Source organism: Furipterus horrens, unplaced genomic scaffold (genome assembly GCF_987537825.1).
Source record: "Furipterus horrens unplaced genomic scaffold, mFurHor1.1.pri manual_scaffold_10, whole genome shotgun sequence".
NCBI classification, from domain to species: Eukaryota; Metazoa; Chordata; class Mammalia; order Chiroptera; family Furipteridae; genus Furipterus; species Furipterus horrens.
The window spans coordinates 43361824-43379617 of NW_028327180.1; the positions used below are offsets into that span (position 1 = coordinate 43361824).

Consider the following 17794-nt stretch of genomic DNA (forward strand, 5'->3'; position numbering starts at 1 on the left):
CAGTTGGTGTGGTCTGGTATGTCCTGTTCCCTAAGTTCCTGGAACTTCTGCACTTTCAGGGCAATTCCAGTAATTATCTAGTCCTGAGGATAAAGGCTCATAAAACAGGGTCAGTCATGCTTTATGGGGTCCAGTCCACTCTGGAAAAGGGCCTGAGAAAGTCACTTCTGTCCTATTACCTAGGACACCACCCCTCTCTCTCTCTCCACCATGTATTGAACATCTCCTGTGGGCTCCAGGAGGAGAGGAAGATTTTGTTTGTTGCATGAATTGTCCCCAGCATTAGGGACAGGGCCTGGAACATGGTGGGTGCTCAACAGATGCTAGTTACAAAATAAACAGAGTCCTGGCCAGTGTGGCTCAGATGGTTGGAGCATTGCCCTGTAACCAAAGGGTTACAGGTTTCATCCCTGGTTCGTTGTGTATGGGAGGCAGCCAATCGATGTCTCTTTCTCTTCCTTCCTTTCTCTCTAAAAGCAATGAAAAAAATGTCCTTGGGTGAGGATTTAAAAAAGAAAATGAATAAATGAATGAATGATTGTTCCTGAAGCTTATCCCTATATTTAAACCCTAGAAAGTGTCCCTTGTGATAACTGTCACAACTGTCCTGATGCTCATTCCAACCTTTAAACCCCAGAAACGGTCCCGTGTGACAGCCCTATGTGACTGCCTGCCTCATGCCTGACTAATTACCCTACCTCTGCTTTTCCCCATCTCTCCCCAGCCCCAGGGTAGGCTGCACTACCTCGAAGACCTCTTTCCCACTTCATGTCTGCTCTCAGCCTTTTGTCAATTTTGGGTACTTGGGTCTGTGGACATGTGAGGGTCTTCCTGCTCCTCTCCTGCATTCCCCTTTCCCTCCCTCATCCTGACCCCCACTCTCCTGGCCACAATAGGTTGCTGAGTACAGCAAGCTTCCCCTGAAACTTGTTAGTGGCCTTACTGAGTGGTGTGGCCATGGCTATTGTCTGTCTAGCTGGCATCACTGTGGTGTTGTTTTAAAGTTTGAGGGGTGTTGACTTGGGCTGTACTGGACCTGGACATCCTCCACATTCTATGGATGTACCACATCATGCTGCCCAGGGTCTGAGGTGGGGGAGCCCTTGTGTTCCAGAGCACAGTGTGGGAAGGGATTGAAGAGATGTGAAAGAGCTCCCCTAAACCCTGCATCAGACTTGGACTCAGGGCCAAAGTGGGAGAGGTTGTGCAGAGGAGCCTGAGGCTGTGCCCACCCCACAACCAGAAGGCTCAGATTCACTCAACAAGACTTTATTGAGTCCTTCCTCTGTACCAGTCACTGTTCTAACCCTTGAGGAACAGCAGTGAGGTAAAAAAAATTCCTGACTTTGGGGAACTGGCATTCTAGTAAGGGAGACAGACAAAAGACCCATGTTCCATAGAAATATTTTACAACTATTTGCAGCTTATGAAAAATTAAGTCCAACTGTTAAGCTGTTTGGGATATGATTTTGTCTATCATCTTGTTACCTTTAATCCACTTTTGAACTTTGAACATATTACTTTCTGTAATTAACATTTTTAGTCCCTTTTTGTTTGTGTGTAGATCTTGATTCTGTGTTTTGTGTATTAACTTAGGTATTTTTATTTATGTCTTCTGTCATCCTGCCATCTCAAACAAAAGGTCAAAATACATTCATTAATTCTACAAGTACTTATGTGTATTTTAAAACAAATATTGGTTGTGTGCTAGACCCAAAAGGAAATATAAAATTAATTTGAAAAGGGAAGAAATTTAAGTTTTCCAAGTGCTTAGAATTTGTTTTCAAATTCATGAAGTAGAAATGTAAAATGCTACACGTGATTAACAAAATGGTTGATATTAATAGACTAAGAATTTTTAAACATTTTATTTAATTACTTTTAGATAGAGGGGAAGGGAGGGAGATAGGGAGAGAAACATCAGTGTGAGAGATACATCGATTGGTTGCCTCTTGCACGCCCCCAACTGGGAGCCTGGCCTGCAACCCAGGCATGTGCCCGGACTGGGAATTGAACCAGCAACTTTTTGTTTCGCAGGCTGGCACTCAATTTGGTGAGCCACACCAGCCAGGGCAATGGACTAAAAAATTTTTAAAAATGTTTTATAGCTTGAGCTGTGTGGCAATTACATGGTGCATATGTATGTAAAAATTCATTGAGCTATCCATTAATATTTGTGTATTTTACTTTAATATCTAAATTTAAAGGTTTTAAAAAGTGATAATTGATTCATTGACCTATACTTTGTACACTTTTCTATATGTATGATATACTTCAGAAGTCTATTAAGCCCTAGCTGGTGTGGCTCAGTGTATTGAGTGCCAGCCTGCAAATTGAAAGGTTTGATTCTCAGTCAGGTCACCTGTCTGTGTTGCAGGCCAGGTCTCCAGTTGGGGGCACATTGATGTTTCTCTCCTCCTCTTCCTCCTTCTCTTCCCTGTCTCTCTAAAAAAATAAATAAAAATTTTTTAAAAAAGCCTATTTCAACACTTCACACCCATTAGGATGGCTATTATCAAAAAAACAATCTAACAGGTGTTAGTGAGGGTGTGAAGAAAGTGGAACCCTGTGCACTGTTTCTGGGAATGTACAATGGTTCAGCCACTACAGAAAACAGTAGTGGCTCTGCAAAAAATTAAAAATAGAGCTACCACATGATTCAGCAATTCTACTTCTGGGTATATACCCAGAAAAATTGAAAACAGGGACTCAAACAGAGAGTTACTCACTATGTTCATAGCATCATGATTCACAGTTGCAAAATCAACTCAAGTGACCACTGACAAATGAACTAGTAAACAAAATGTGGTATGTATATACAAGAAAATTGTCATTTTGTAAATAAACCAGTCACAAAAGGGACAAATACTGTATGATTCCACTTATATGAGGTCCATAGAGGAGTCAAATTATCATAGAAAGGAGAATGGTGGGTGCCAGGGATTGAGGGAGAGGGAATGGGGAGTTAGCGTTTAATGGTGACGGAGTTTCTGTCTTGGAGGGTGAAAAAAGTCTTGGAGATGGATGGTGGTACAAACAATTGTACTTAATACCACAGACAATACCACTTATAATGGTAAATTTTGTTATATAGTATACCCCAATTTTAAAAAAAGTTATTAAAAAACAAGAGATAAAGTTACATTAGAGTGGGAGGGGGCTTGTGGGTTTCCCCAAATAAGTTATTAATAACCTAAGCGGATTATCACATAAAATGGGGGCTTGGCAGTAGCAGACTGCATGCAGGTGAGGACAGTTATTCCTCCCTGTAAAGCCATTTTTGTAATCCCTTGGCCTTCATGACGCAAGGCGAGGACAAGGAGACGCAGCAGCCTTTAGGATGCCTTGGTGACTCTGCTCAACTACAGGAGATCCGCCCCATAAAGATTCCTGTGATTGGCCGGTCTGAGGGGTGCTGCCGCCAATCAGCTACTGATTTAGGAGGGCTTGCACACTCCACCCCAGCACGTTGACAGCCACGTGGGCAGCTCGTAGGGATGCTACTGCCCTCTGCCGGGCGTATCTAGCTAAGGCACAAGTGCAGTTAACTGCTCAGTTTGGACGTGGGCAAGGGCACACGTGGGCAGGGGTGGGGTCGCTGATCTGGCAACCTGACTTCAGTGCTCCCAATGCCCGTTTCCCTCTTGGGGCAGTTACAGCTCTTATTTTCTTATTTACTTTACAGAAGTACAAACATAAGCATTTACAGTTTTAAAATTTAGTAACACAGACCGCAATGGTAAAGTGTAAATTATGTAGAACCGTTAACATGCAGTCCTCAAACAACCCTAGGGAAAATAGCAACTTCAGAGTGGAGGATCCCTGCAGATACCACCTTAATCAAGGGACCAAGGTTAACATCACCAGCGATGAGTCATAGTAACATCATGAACTCCCCTCCCACCTACTCCCCACCCCCAAGAAAACATCATCTCTCTGGTATCCTAATATCCTTCCCAGTAATGCAAAACCCTCAGTTTAATCAAGAAAAATCAAACTGAGAGACAATGTACAAAATTACTGACCAGTACTTTTCAAAATTGTCAAGGTCATGAAAGACTAAGGGACTGTCACAGACTGGAGGAGTTTAGGGAGACATGAAAACTAAATGCAATGAGGGATCTTGGATTGCATCCTGAACCAAAAGAGAACATGAGTAGGAAAACGAGAAATCTAAATGAAGTCTGTGGTTTATTAATAGTATTGTACCAAGATTAACTTCTTAGTTTTAATAAGTGTACTACAATTATGATGTACGAGTAGGGACAGCTGGGTGAAGGGTATATGGGTACTCTTTACGCCTTTTGTACCTTTTCTGTAAGTCTTAAATTATCTCAAAATAAAAAGTAATAAAACTGTGAAGCAGGCATTATAATTAATATGCCCATTTTCCAGAGGAGAAAACTGAGGCACAGAGAGGTTAAGACACCTGTAGAAAGTCACACAGCCAGGAAGGACAAGGTTATGTCTCAGACCCATGGAAAATCGGTGCAGAGCCCTCACTCTTAACCACGGCACCACAGTATCTTTATTTAAATCAAACAAAGTACTGCATATTCTGCCTTCATCTTTGTCTCACTTGTTCCTTGTTGATAGAGCTATAGGGTGACTTGTTATTAAAAGGTCACTGAAATAAATGCTTTCGCACATATCTCATTCTTCACACCTACACTGGTAGTTCTAAGGACTATTCTAAAAAAGAAAAAGACATGCTGGTTCAGAAAATGTATTAGATAGATAGGGTTCTCCAGAAAAATGAAACCACTAGAATACACACACACACACACAGGATGGGGCAAATGTAGGTGTATAGTTGTGAGTATGCAAAACAGAGTTTATTCTTATATTATTATTTATTAATTATTTTCCATATGAACAACTCTAAACTTACTTTTGCCCCACTGTGTATATATGATTTATTATATACAGTATATTATAAGAGAATATATATGATTTATTATGAAGAACTGAGTCACATGATTATGGTGGCTGAGAAGTCCAAGATCTGTAGTTGGCAAGCTGGAGACCCAGGAGAGCTGATGGGATAAGTTCCAGTCTAAAAGCTGGCACAGGCTTGAGATCTAAGCATTGATGTTTTGGTTCTAGTATGAAGGCAGGAAAAGACCACTATCCCAGCTGAAGGCACTCAGGCAGGAGAAATTCTCTCTTACTCCATGGAAGGTCAGCCTTTTTGTTCTATTCAGGCCTCCAACTTGAACTGGAAGAGGTCCACCTATATTGAGGAGTGCAACCTGCTTTACTCAGTCTACCAATCTGAATGTTAATCTCATCCAAAAACACCCCCATAGAAACACCCAGAATAATGTTTGACCAAATATCTGGACACTCTGTAGCCCAACCAAGTTTACACATAAAATTAACCATTAGAAAAGGCAAGGACACTTTTGAAAGCTATAGACAGATTGCTCGCTCTCATCCACAACATTCGCATGGCCTCCTAGGTACTGGTGTGTGGTCCAGTATTCTGATTTTTGCCAGTCTTATAATCACCAGTCGCCCTGGCTGGTTTGGCTCAGTGGATTGAGCGTCGGCCTGCGAACTGGTTCGATCTTCCAGTCAGGGCACATCAGAGAAGGAAAACTCTGACTCCAAAAAACCTCCGCTGCCTTGTGGCATACCTCTTCAGGGGAAAGGCTAAGGGAGTAAACCCCGACAGAAAATCCGGAGCCGGAGTCCCTAAGGCGGTTTGACGTTGTAGTCAACACCGGCAACTCCTGCGGCGCACCTGAAGCCAAGCTGTATTGACTCCGTCTTTCCCTTGGACCCTTCAGCTGCGAAGAGAGGGGGGGTCTGCTGCACGGGCAACAGCAGACCCTCCATATCACCCTGCCCAGGCTCTGTAGCTTCAGCTTCACTGGAGAGGACACTCCAGCGTCATCATAAGATGTCGATTCAACACGGGAGGAGACAGATACCGTGTCACTCCCGAGTTGGACTGCACAGCCATTCTCGGCGGTGCAGATAGACTCTTAAGAAGCTACACCATCGTCTCTCGAGACGGACGGCTGCCGACGACGATAATCACCTGTGCACTGTTTTCAAAAAAGCTCTTTTGCTCTGGCCAGTGTGGCTCAACTGGTTGGAGCATTGTCCCATAGATCAAAAGGTTGCAGGTTAGGTCCACAGTCAGGGTGCATACGAGATGCAATACATTATTTCTCTCCCTTTCTCTCTCTCTTCCCTTCTCTAAAATCAATAAGCATGTCCTCCAGTGAGGATTAAATAAATAAAAATAATAATAAAAAGCTCTCTTGATCTAGATAATTTTCCCTACAAAACTTCTTGCAATGCTCAAGGCTGGCCGCTATAGAATCGTCTGGAGTAACTGCAGTCATAGCCTGTGACCCAACCCCCTCTCTGCCCTCCATTTGGTCTTTTTGGGAGGATTGGAATGCAAACACAAAGACGATCCCCACCTCAACTGTCCTACGTCAGGGAGGTGCTGGGAAATTGTGCCCTTAATTTCTGAGTGGTTAAGCATCAACATTTCAGACAGTCATGGGTTTGAGTGACCTGACTCAAATTCTATTTACACACTGAGCATCTTTTGAGCATCTGCTATGTACAAGTGCTTTACTGGGCACTAGGGATAGAGCAGTGAACAAGCAAAACCCTGCCCCTGTGGAGTTTCTGGTCTTGCTACATGAGATAGATAATAAGCAAATAGGAAATAATAAGAAAGAGAAAGCAAGGAAAGGAGATAGAGAGGGTGGGGTGCTTTTTAAAATCACGTTTTAAAATGAAAGTTTTTATGGAGGTAGACATTTTATGCCAGGTGCAAACACTTAAGTGAACAGCTCCCTCTCACAGTCAGTCTGGTGGGGGCGGGGGGAATGCTATTCTTTCATAGCAGGTGGTCAGGGAGGGCCTCTCTGAAAAGGTGACATTTGAGCAGAGGACATGAGAGAAGGCCATGTAGGCATCTTGTGGAAATGTGTCCAAGTGGAAGGAACTGCCAGTGCAAAGGTCCTAAGGTGGAAGCTTGCTTGGGCACTCAAGAAATACTTGTGGAAGGATCTGGGAGCTATAAGAGCAGCATGACGGTGGGAGCATGGCTTGGCCTTGCTGAACCTTCAGTTTTCTTATCTATAAAATGGGCCTACGAGTTTCCATCCTGAGAGGGTTAGGGGGAGGATTAAACGAGATTGTGCCTGGCACAGCGCCTGGCGTGGAGAGAGTCCTTCAAACACAGAAGCCATTATGAACAACAGGCTCTTCCTGTTTTCTGAAGGGGAAAGCTAGGTGAGGGCAGGGTTGGCTCAGCAGGGCTGTCAAGGCAGGCAGTTGCAGGGGGAAGGGGGCTTCGGATCTCTCCTGGAGACGCACAGGCACACAATTGTGTGTGTGTGTGTGTGTGTTCTGAGAGTCACGAAGGTTTTATGGGCCTCCGAGGGTTGAAAAAAGGCAGGGATTTTCTTGCATAACTGACCTGAACCCTTTGGGAAACTGTCCCTTACAAGATCCCATCTTTTCATTTAGATGGGAAACTAAGGCACCCACGGTCTGGTGCCTGGGAAAAGCCAGATAGGAGCTGAGTAGACTGCGCGATAGGCAGCCAACCATGGGAAGTCCCCTGAGGCGGGGGCCTCAGGATGGCATCGGCCCCCTCTTTCTGTCTCTACTCCCAACTACCGGACAGAGACACAAAGAGAGACAGAGACAATACAGAGACATCAAGAGACATGGAACAGAGACACAGAGATGGAGAGATAATAGAGAGGAGACATGGGGACAGAAGCAATGTGACAGGCAAATTTATAGAGACACAGACTGAGACAAAGGCTGAGATAGAAAAGCCTAGGAGACACAGAGGGATGGACATACAGCGACCTAGAGACAAGTATACAGTACAAAGACACAGACACAGAATTGGAGGGACAGGACAGACTCAGAAGGGGCCACCCTCTAGGAAGACCCCAGGGTGCCCCTAGTGGGGCGCGTCAAGTGCTCCCCCACCCCGCCCCCGTCGTGCCTGGCCTGTGACTTCAACTTCAGAGCCGGTGCGGATTCTATAAATGGCCAGGCGGCAGCGGGCCGTGAGGCCGGGTGGAGTGAGTCAGCGTGAGCGTCACCTCCGCCGGGCGCCGGGAGCCGGCCAGGCCCCGCCCCCGCCCATCCTGGGCCGCCAGGGGGCGCCGTTCGTGAGCTTCGCTGGGGCGCGGGTCCTCGCATGCGCAGTAGCGACATGTGGCCAGCCGAGGGCCGCTCTCGGTGGGCAGGATCCCGGAATCTTAGTGTTCGAATCCTGGCTACGCCACCCTCATGTTGTATGACCCTGGGCAGTCAGCTTCTACTCTCTGTGCCTCATATCGACCCCACCCATAAGGCTGTTATGAGGAATTAATTAACAGATCCAATGCACTTAGTACATACCAGGAGCTAATTGTTAGTTCATTTATGTATTTTAGTGTATCTTCAACATATAATTACATGCCACAACTTGTCCTTAGTTGCCTTAGCCCAGTTTTTCTCAAATGGGGGTAATATGCCCTCCCCCTCCTCTGGGATCATTTGTCAATGTCTGGTCACATTCCTGTTTGTCAAGACTAAGGGGGTGTTGCTGATATCTAGTGGGCAGAAACCCGGGATGCTGCATAAAGTACTACAATGCCAGAACAGCCCCTCACCACACAGAATTATCCAGCCCCGAGGTCAACAGTGCCAGGGTTCAGAAACCTGCCTTTGCCTTTTAGCATTAAGGGCAGGGACCTGGGATCAAATTCTGCTCTGCCATTGGCAAGCTGTGTGACACTGGGGAAGTAATTCCACACCCTCGTGCCTCAGTTTTCCCATCTTTAGATTGTGTATAATATCAGCATCCACTTGTGAAGGTGTTGTGAGGATTGAGTTGATACATGTACAGTGCTTGGAACAGGGCCTGGCATAAGGGCTGTTGTCATATTAGCATGTCACAGCTGTGCCTTGAGCATGTGGCCAGCAAACTGCGAGTCCTTAACATATTAGTGGATGGCAGTCTGCCAACATATCGCCCAACTGTCACTAATAGGGCCTTAACATATGTGGCATAATGTGGGCATGTCAGTCTGGTCCAGGGGTGAGATGTGGCCAGCTGGAACTGCTTGCATGTATTCCCTCCAGGCCACGGTGGCTGGGGAAGGGACATGTGGGGACTCCATGGCCTGAAACCTGCTAACACAGTCACCCTGTGGCTCAGGCAACCCAGAGGCAGATGGGAAGGGTGAGATCCAGGATCTCTGCTCCCCCAGGATCTTGAGGGGGTGGAGGGGACAGAAGTGGGGTGCCAGATTCCCAGCAAAAGTACTGCTGTTCCCTGCATCCTCCCCATGCCAGGCACTGCACTGGGCAAGTCAGAGGCCTTGTCCCTTTTGAGCTTCACGACATTCTCACAAGGCTTCATCAGCCCATTGTATAGACATGACAACAAAGGCTCAGAGAGCAGATGGGACTTGTCTATGGTTACGGGCTGCTGGCTTCTGGAGTTAGGCCTAGTGTGGTGCTCGATAAACTACCACTATGGCAGTCCTGCCTCAAGACTAGAGACTCGAAAGGTGGACTCAGAGACACAGATAGCCCCAGAGAGACACAAAGAGACTGGGAGACTCAGTCAGAGGCCAACGAACAGTAGGGTTTTGGAGGAGTGGGGAATGGTAGGTCTCTGTCTGGTTAAGCATCCCCCCCACAAAAGAATAACCCATGCCGCCCCCCTAGGTGGAAACAATGACACAATCAGCTCCCAATACCAAGGCCCTGACATCACGAAAGGGGGGTGGCTGAGGTGGGGTGTGCCCCGCCCCTTGGCAGGCCCCTGTGGCCAATGGGACAGCCTTGGAAGAGGCCCGGGCAGCCTCTGTAGCTTCAAAAACCTGTGAGGAGGGAAGAGGGTACAGAGAGAACCTCAGTGCCTGCTGCTGTCCTCAGAGCCACAGTCACCACTGCCCACTGGCCAGCATGTCCTCTGCTCACTTCAACCGAGGCCCTGCCTACGGTCTGTCGGCGGAGGTCAAGAACAAGGTAGGACTAGAGGGCCTCCCTGGGTCTGGCCCACACACCCTGCCAGGCCAGAAGCCCTGCTCTTGGGGTTCCCTGGACCCCCTCCTGCCTATCCCATGTGACCTGGAACCTGAGAGGGAAGAGGGACGAGCATGCTGTGGAGGCTGCCTTCCTCCCACCTCTGGAGCATCCTAGAGTCCTCAGCTGCTGTTGGAGTGGAATGGGGGGCATACAGACACCACAGATAAATGGGGGCGGGTCATTCCACTGTGAAGACCCTACTTGATCAGAATCCAATGCTAATTTTTTGTTTTCATGGGGGACTAAGGGAGACTTGATCTTTCCCATTCCCCCAGCCTGAGCTAGAAGTTGGGGAGTGCTTGAGAGCGGCGGTTGCTGGGGGCGTGGGTGAGCCTAGAAAGCAAAGGGAGACGGAAGCAGCTGAGGAGGGCTGAGAGGGCATTAGAAACACGGCAGGGGTCTCTGAATTTCAGAATTTGGAAGACACTGAGACATGACCTCCATGCTGTGGATGGGTAAACTGAGGTTCAGGGTGTAGAGGCAAGTAGCTAGGGTTGTACAAAAGGGAGGTGCAGAGCTAGGCCGCTGGCCTATCCCCCTTTCTACACCAGAATGGGGTCAGCTTCTTCAGGGCAGCAAACTTGAAGCCCCCAACCCCCTGGAATGCTTCTCTGAAGCCTGCCAGGGTAGGAGTCCCAGCCCCATTGGACAGAGGGGAACATTAAGGTGCAGGGTGGCTTTGGCCAGGCAGGGTCTCACAGCGAGGAAGTGGGGAGCTGATATTGGGACTCGGGTCGGGGATCCTATCCTTGTGGCTGGAGGAGGGGGCGGGTGGGGGGGCCGGTGCTCAGACAGGAGACACATCCCAGTGCTCCCTGCCCTGTCCCCCAACCGCCTCCCCCTCCTGCGCCGGCCCCAGAGCCCAGCAGAGCCGCCACACCATATAAGGCGGCCTCGGGGAGCCCGGCCCGTGCTATATAAGGGCCGGTTTGCTTTATAAAGCCGGGCTGGTGAAGAGGGGGGTAGCAGGGCTGGAGCCAGGTGAGGGGGCTGCCCCCTCCCACCTCCCCCTCCCACAGGAGAAGGGGCAGCCGAGTCCCCCCGGGTCTGGGAGCCTGTCTGGACTGGGAACGGAGGGTTCTAGAAAAACGAAGATTCTGGGAGCCTGAGACAGAAGAGACAGACGGGTAGGAGTGAGCCAGGAGCGAAACAAGAGTGAGACGCAGATGGAGGGGTAGATGGGGCAGACGAGCCCCACCCCCACCAGCGGCAGGAAACCTGAAGTCCAAAATAGAGAGTGACCCACAGATGCATGAGCCAGGTGCCCCACCCCCAGCCAGACATGGAGAGATGGGGACAGGAAGACAGGGCCAAGGAAAGACAGACATGACTCGGGAAGAGAGAGACAGAGGACCCAGGGAATAGGGAGCCAGAGAAATACAGACTCAGCGCGTGAGGCCAGAGGTAAGACAAAGACAAGCCCTGACCCCCTGTGAGAGCTGGAGCCGAGATGAGGACCTGGGGACAGACAGCATGCAAGACAGAGCAGTCGCCTGCAAGGCAGCATTCAGGGCACCTCCTTAGGACTCCTCCTCCCTTGACAGAGGCCCGCCTAGTCTTCCAGTAGGGGGTGGATGGGGGCAGAGCCAGAGAAAGCAAAGCCCCAAGTTTGGCCTGGAGGGGGATCCAGGAGGCCAGACGCCACTCCTCAACTCAGAGTATCCCCCTTTCCACCCATCCTTGTCTACATTCTCTGATGCCAAACCTCGGAATGCCCGGAATGGCCCCCTGGGCAGGTGCCACCTCATCTCTGGCCCTCAGTCCCCTCAACCCCTCCCCCCCATCCCTATGGATACTGTGGCCAAATTGCCTTAGTTGGGAAGGGATGAGGAAGGAGATCAGGCTTAGGGAGCAAAGCCTGCCTCCCCCAACATTCTCACCATCATCTTTGTGCCCCCTTCCCCCAGCTGGCCCAGAAGTATGACCTCCAGCGGGAGCAAGAGCTTCGAGAGTGGATTGAGGGGGTGACAGGACGCCGCATAGGCAACAACTTCATGGACGGCCTCAAAGATGGCATCATTCTTTGCGAGTGAGTGGGGCACTCTTGGGCCAGACTCTGCCTAGGGCTGCCCCCCAGTCGGTATTCACCTCTCCCCTTCAGCCCCCTCATTGACCATGAGCTAGGGCGGGCACCTTATATCTCAGACCTTAAAACAGTCCTCAGAGGTGGCAAGTAATCATTGTGCCCATTAAACAGACAAGAAATGGAGACTCAGGTAAAACACATCACCCACATTCTCATGCGGTTCCAACAGAAATGGCTGCAGATTCTAGTGTCTTGACTACCATGCATGCAGGACAGACAGGCCCATTTATGGCCTCCAGCGTCCCAAGAAAGAAGTCACAGCTAAAAGACAATGGGCAACAATGGCTGTCCATTGCTGGCTTGGTGACATGAGGGATGGTCCTCTGTAATTTAAGTAGGTTCTGACTTTCTACTCTTCTTGGAACTTTAATCACTGAAAGAAATGCAAACCTTCACAGCTCCCAAGCCCTGATGCCAGATGCAACCACAATTCTAATGCTGGGCGGGACCCTGAGCCCAGCAGAAGTCCTGTCTCTATCTCTGAGTCTGACCCAGGACAGGGTGACTGTGAAGGCCTGAGTGTGCCCTTGGGAATGTTCCTTATCAAGCCCTAGGTAGTAGAGAGCGGGGGAGACTCGAGGGTATCTTGTTCTATCATAACCACTGGGAATAAAGACCTAGGGAGATGGCCTGGTGTCCCAGCTCAGTCAGGGCTGCTGGACCTTGAAGAGTGCAGAGTCATTCACCCACCCAGGCCTTTGTGCCCCAAGCACTTACGGAGCTCCTGCTGTGTGCTGGGTCTAGGCACTGGGGATACTGAACAAACAGCTTCAGAGCTCATAGGGAGCTTTTGTCCTAGGGGAGGAGATGGAGCAAACAATCGATGAGATGAAATCATCATACTGGCCTATGGTGGGAAGTGACATGGGGGAGAGTCAGTGGTGAAGGATGCGGGGCTGGGTGGGGTGAAGGGTTGCTGCTTTGTACAGGATGGTCTAGGAGGTCTTTCTGAAGAGGTAACATTTGCGTAGTATGTTGGACGAAGTGAGGGAGGAAGTCAGGTGGGCGTCTGAGGAAGAGTGCGCCAGGGAAGGAGGACAACCAGTGCAAAGGTTCTGAGGTGGGAACATGCCTGGTGTGTTCCAGGAACAGTGAGTGGCTGGCACAGGATGATTCGGTGAAGCGGAGGGAGTTAGCTGGGGGCCAGATGACATGGGGCCTTTTAGTTATGCTAAGGAGTTAGGAAACCAGGGAACATTTTAAAGTGGATAGTAACTGGAATTGTTTTAAAAAGGGCATTCTAGCTGTGAGATGAACGCTCTGCAGGGGATGAGGTGGAAGCTGGGAGCCCATGGAGAGGTCATCGCAAAAGCCAAGGAGAGCCCTAGCCGATGTGGCTTAGTTGGTTGAAGCTTCATCCCATAAGCCAAAAAGTTGTGGGTTTGATTCAGGGCACATTCAGGTTCGGTCCCAGCCAGGACACGGGTGAGAAGCAACTGATTGATGCTTCCCTCCCTCTCTCTCTCCCTCCCTTCCCCTCACTCTAAAATCAATAAGCGAGTCTGTGAGGATTTAAAAAAAAAAAACAACCAAACCCCAGCAGGAGAGAGAAGGTGGCTCTGGGATCTCAGAGCAGGGTGGTGGCCTTCTGAATGTGTTCAGAAGGCAGAGCAAGAGGCCTTGATGAGAGACTGAATGTGGAGGGGAGAGAAGATAGAAGAGAGTCAAGGACAAATCTGAGGGCTTTGCCTGTGCCCCATTGAAGGGTGCGTTTCCTGAGCTGGGGAAGAAAGAGAAAGTTCTGTGGGGGCAGGTGGGTGTCAGGAGTCTAGAGCAGGGTGTGTTTGATTTGAGAACCCATGTAGGGAGCCAGGTTGGAGAGTGAGAGGCCTGGGCTCTAGGGAGATACCGGGGAGTGGTCAGCATTTCAGCATCATTTTAAGTCAACTGACTGGATAAGGTCAAGGAGTGAGTGTGGCCGAGAAGTCGGAGTCCTCAGCTACAGGCTCTCCATGGTGCAGAGGTCCCAACGGAGACAGAAGCTGCGTCTCCAGGGAGGCAGGCACAGCAGGGGACTCTCACACACCTTAGACAAGGAGACTTTCTGACCAGGGACAGACTCTAGCTCCTGTGCTTTGTTTCCCTTCTAGGTCCTGCCTGTGTTTTGGGGTACATTGTGGCGGGGGTGGGGCTGGAGGCTCCAGCTGAGAGCAGATTGCAATGGGAAACAGCAAAATGAATGCCACCTATTGATGGTCATCCTGACCCCTTGTTGTGTTGGGTTGGGCTTGGGTGGGGCAGTGGGGGTCACCTTTGTCACTCCTCTCCCCAACTCCTTTTAGGTTCATCAATAAGCTCCAGCCAGGCTCCGTGAAGAAGATCAATGAGTCGACACAAAATTGGCACCAGGTGAGCCCAGTCTCTTTGTAAATCTTTCAACCCCTCGCCATAGCCCCTCAGACACCACGCCTCACCCCCTACCGCTGATTGTCACCTGCTCCCCTCCAGTTGGAGAACATAGGCAACTTCATCAAGGCCATCACCAAGTACGGGGTGAAGCCCCATGACATCTTTGAGGCAAATGACCTGTTCGAGAACACCAACCACACTCAGGTGCAATCCACCCTCCTGGCCCTGGCCAGCATGGTGAGTGTAGCTCAAGGGTAGGCATGGGCCAAAGGGGACTGTGGACCATCTGGGTTGGGATGCAAATAGGGCCGCTTATGTCCCAGATCCCAGTGTGGGTGGGAGGGGCAGAACAGGTGCTGGAAGGGGACAGCGCAGCCAGAGACTCCCTCATCAGTCCCTGCTCCACTTCCTCTCCTCAAGGCCAAGACGAAAGGGAACAAGGTGAATGTGGGGGTAAAGTATGCAGAGAAGCAGGAGCGGAAATTTGAGCCAGAGAAGCTTCGAGAAGGACGGAACATTATTGGGCTACAGGTACTGCCCCTTCCCCACCAGGGTCTGACTGCTACTCAGAGGAGGCGGAGGCGGAGGCGGGAGGTTGAGGAGGCCAGGAAGGATCCTGGTCCCTAGTCTTTGGGGGACAGCGTATTTGGCCTTAATTAGACTATAAGTTAGGCACTGTGCTCTAACTCTGTACCTAACTCACTCCTCCAGACGCTCTAGAGGGGAGGCACTGTTAACATCATACCGTTTATATAGAAACTGAGGCCTGGAGAACCTAGCTCGCTTGTCAGGATCACCCAGGTCATGAGTGGTCAAGCTCGGATTTGAACCCTGGAAGTCAGGCCTGGGTGCTCTGAGCCCCTTACTGAGCTGTGACAGTTTCTCTAGGTCTCAGTTTCCAGTATGTAGCCTGAAGGTGGAAACAGTGCCTTTTGAGAGAGCATGTGAGTGTCCCCTGACAGTGGGACATACTGTGGTCCATGGTGAGGCTCTGTAACCCTTGAGGTGACTCTCCTTCTGGCTCCCTAGATGGGCACCAACAAGTTTGCCAGCCAGCAGGGCATGACGGCCTATGGCACTCGGCGCCACCTCTACAACCCGAAGCTGGGCACGGACCAGCCCCTGGACCAGGCCACCATCAGCCTGCAGATGGGCACCAACAAGGGAGCCAGCCAGGTGTGTGGGGGGCCGTGGGGTGGGCTAGTGGGGGTCTTGCCCCTCTCCAGGCCCATGCCCTGACTGCTCTGCCTTCCACAGGCCGGCATGACAGCTCCTGGGACCAAGCGGCAGATCTTTGAGCCGGGTCTGGGCATGGAGCACTGTGACACTCTCAATGTCAGCCTGCAGATGGGTAGCAATAAGGGGGCCTCGCAGCGGGGCATGACGGTGTATGGGCTGCCGCGCCAGGTCTACGACCCCAAGTACTGCCTGACGCCCGAGTACCCGGAACTGGGAGAACCTGCCCACAACCACCACCCACACAACTACTACAATTCTGCCTAGGGCCCTGGGCCTCCTGCCTTCCCCCCAGGGAGGCTGGCTGCTGCTATCGGCAGGGCCTAGCCCGGCCCCGCTGCCCCCTGCATGGCGCCCTTCAGCCCCTGGCACCTGCCTACAGGGTTAGCATTTAGGAGGAGCAGACTGGGGGGATCTGTGGTGGGGGGAAGAGGGCCCTCCTCCCTGGAGCGCTGCAGGGTCCAACACTGAGCCGGGTGTTCCCAACAGCACCCAAAGGATGCACTGAGCAAAGCTTCCCTGGCTATCCCCCCACTCCCTCCCTCCCTCACAGGTGGGTTCCCTCCAGGACAAGAAGCCCCCCAAGCGAAGCCCCCAGAGCCCAGGCTCGGCCTGCCCCCACCCTATTCCCATAGTGGGAGCCAACTGCATGCCCAGAGACCCAGCGGACACACGCGGTTTGGTTTGCAGCGATTGGTGTATGTGGATGTGACAGTGGTGTTTGTAACGTGAGCACTTTTTCTATTTCACTGGAGCACAATAAATGGCTGTAAAATCACCTGAAGAACTCAGACTGCTCTGTCCTGGAGCCTACATGGCTCTTGCACATGTGCAGCTTTGTTCAGATATGGTTCATTGCCCGAACACACATCTGTACAGGCACACATACACCAACCCATCCTAAGATACACACGAGGAGCTCACAGCCAACTGGCTGGACTCAGGACAGTCATGCACTTACACACAACCCCCCCACCCCCATCAGTTGGTGAGTATGGTGTGCACACGCTCTCTGCAGCCTTAGAGATACACACAGATATACACATGCAGTACACACTCCCACATAAAAACACAACGCCGTTGTCGTCGTCTGTGCAGCCTTAGAGATACACACAGATATACACATGCAGTACACACTCCCACATAAAAACACAACGCACCTCCTCACAAATGTACACAGTATTCACACACACATGCTCAGTACCCATGTACTTTCCCAAGGGGCCTATGAGTTGTGGTGAGGAAGAGCCCACGTGCTGGAATGGGCTCTATGAGACAGGCGACCTTCCCCTCTGAGGTAGGCCTGCTTCTCCTTCAGGAAAATGGGGACAGCGGGAAGCTTAAATGATGCCTCCAGGCAGGATGACATTTGGCATCAACCAATAAGAATGAACAAGCTGTGCCCTGCCTGGCTGGTGTGGCTCAGTGGACTAAGTGCTGGCCTGTGAAGCGAAAGGTTGTTAGTTTGATTCCTAGTCAGGGCACATGTCTGGGTTGTAGGCCAGGTCCCCGGTTGGGGGTGTTCGAGAGGCAACGGATGGATGTATCTTTCGCACATAAATGTTGCTCTTCCTCTCTTTCTCCTTTCCCTTCTCTCTAGAAAATAAGATAAATAAAATCTTAAAAAAAAAAAAAGAATGAACAAGCTGGGCCCTGGGTGCCCTGTGGGCACGGGGAACCCTTTAGTCCTGGTGGGAGGGGACAGACAGTGGGCAAGGATGGGCAATTCAGGCACCCAGGGCAATGGCCCTTGACTGACCCAGCAGAGCAGTTGAGTGGCTGACTGCAGGGGCAGGACATGGCTGCTTGTGTAACCAGCTCACTCTACCCTCTCCTTAGGGCTGATCCCCCAGCCTCGCCTGCCATTCCAGGGCCCTTGAGTTCTGTGGACAGGCCCCTAACCTCCCCATGTTTTAGAGGGGACCCTGACTTTGTGACATTGGCCCCAGTCATCCCTCTTGTATGCCACCAACTGTCAGGGTCCTAAGGAGAGGATGTAACCATGCAGGAGTCACAAAGCAGCCTTCTCCCCTTCCCTCCCCTGGTGGT

At 50.5% G+C, this 17794-nt stretch overlaps 1 protein-coding gene across 1 annotated transcript; it reads left to right on the forward strand.

The window, feature by feature from the left end:
* Positions 1 to 9859: 9859 nt before the first annotated feature.
* CNN1 (calponin 1) lies at positions 9860 to 16088 on the forward strand. Its single transcript, XM_090289649.1, has 7 exons — positions 9860 to 10014; positions 11982 to 12103; positions 14443 to 14509; positions 14609 to 14746; positions 14930 to 15040; positions 15539 to 15685; positions 15767 to 16088. Exons 1-7 carry the CDS (start codon positions 9952 to 9954, stop codon positions 16010 to 16012), a joined length of 894 nt encoding a protein of 297 aa, XP_090145775.1. The 5' UTR covers positions 9860 to 9951; the 3' UTR covers positions 16013 to 16088.
* The last annotated feature ends 1706 nt before the right edge of the window (positions 16089 to 17794 follow it).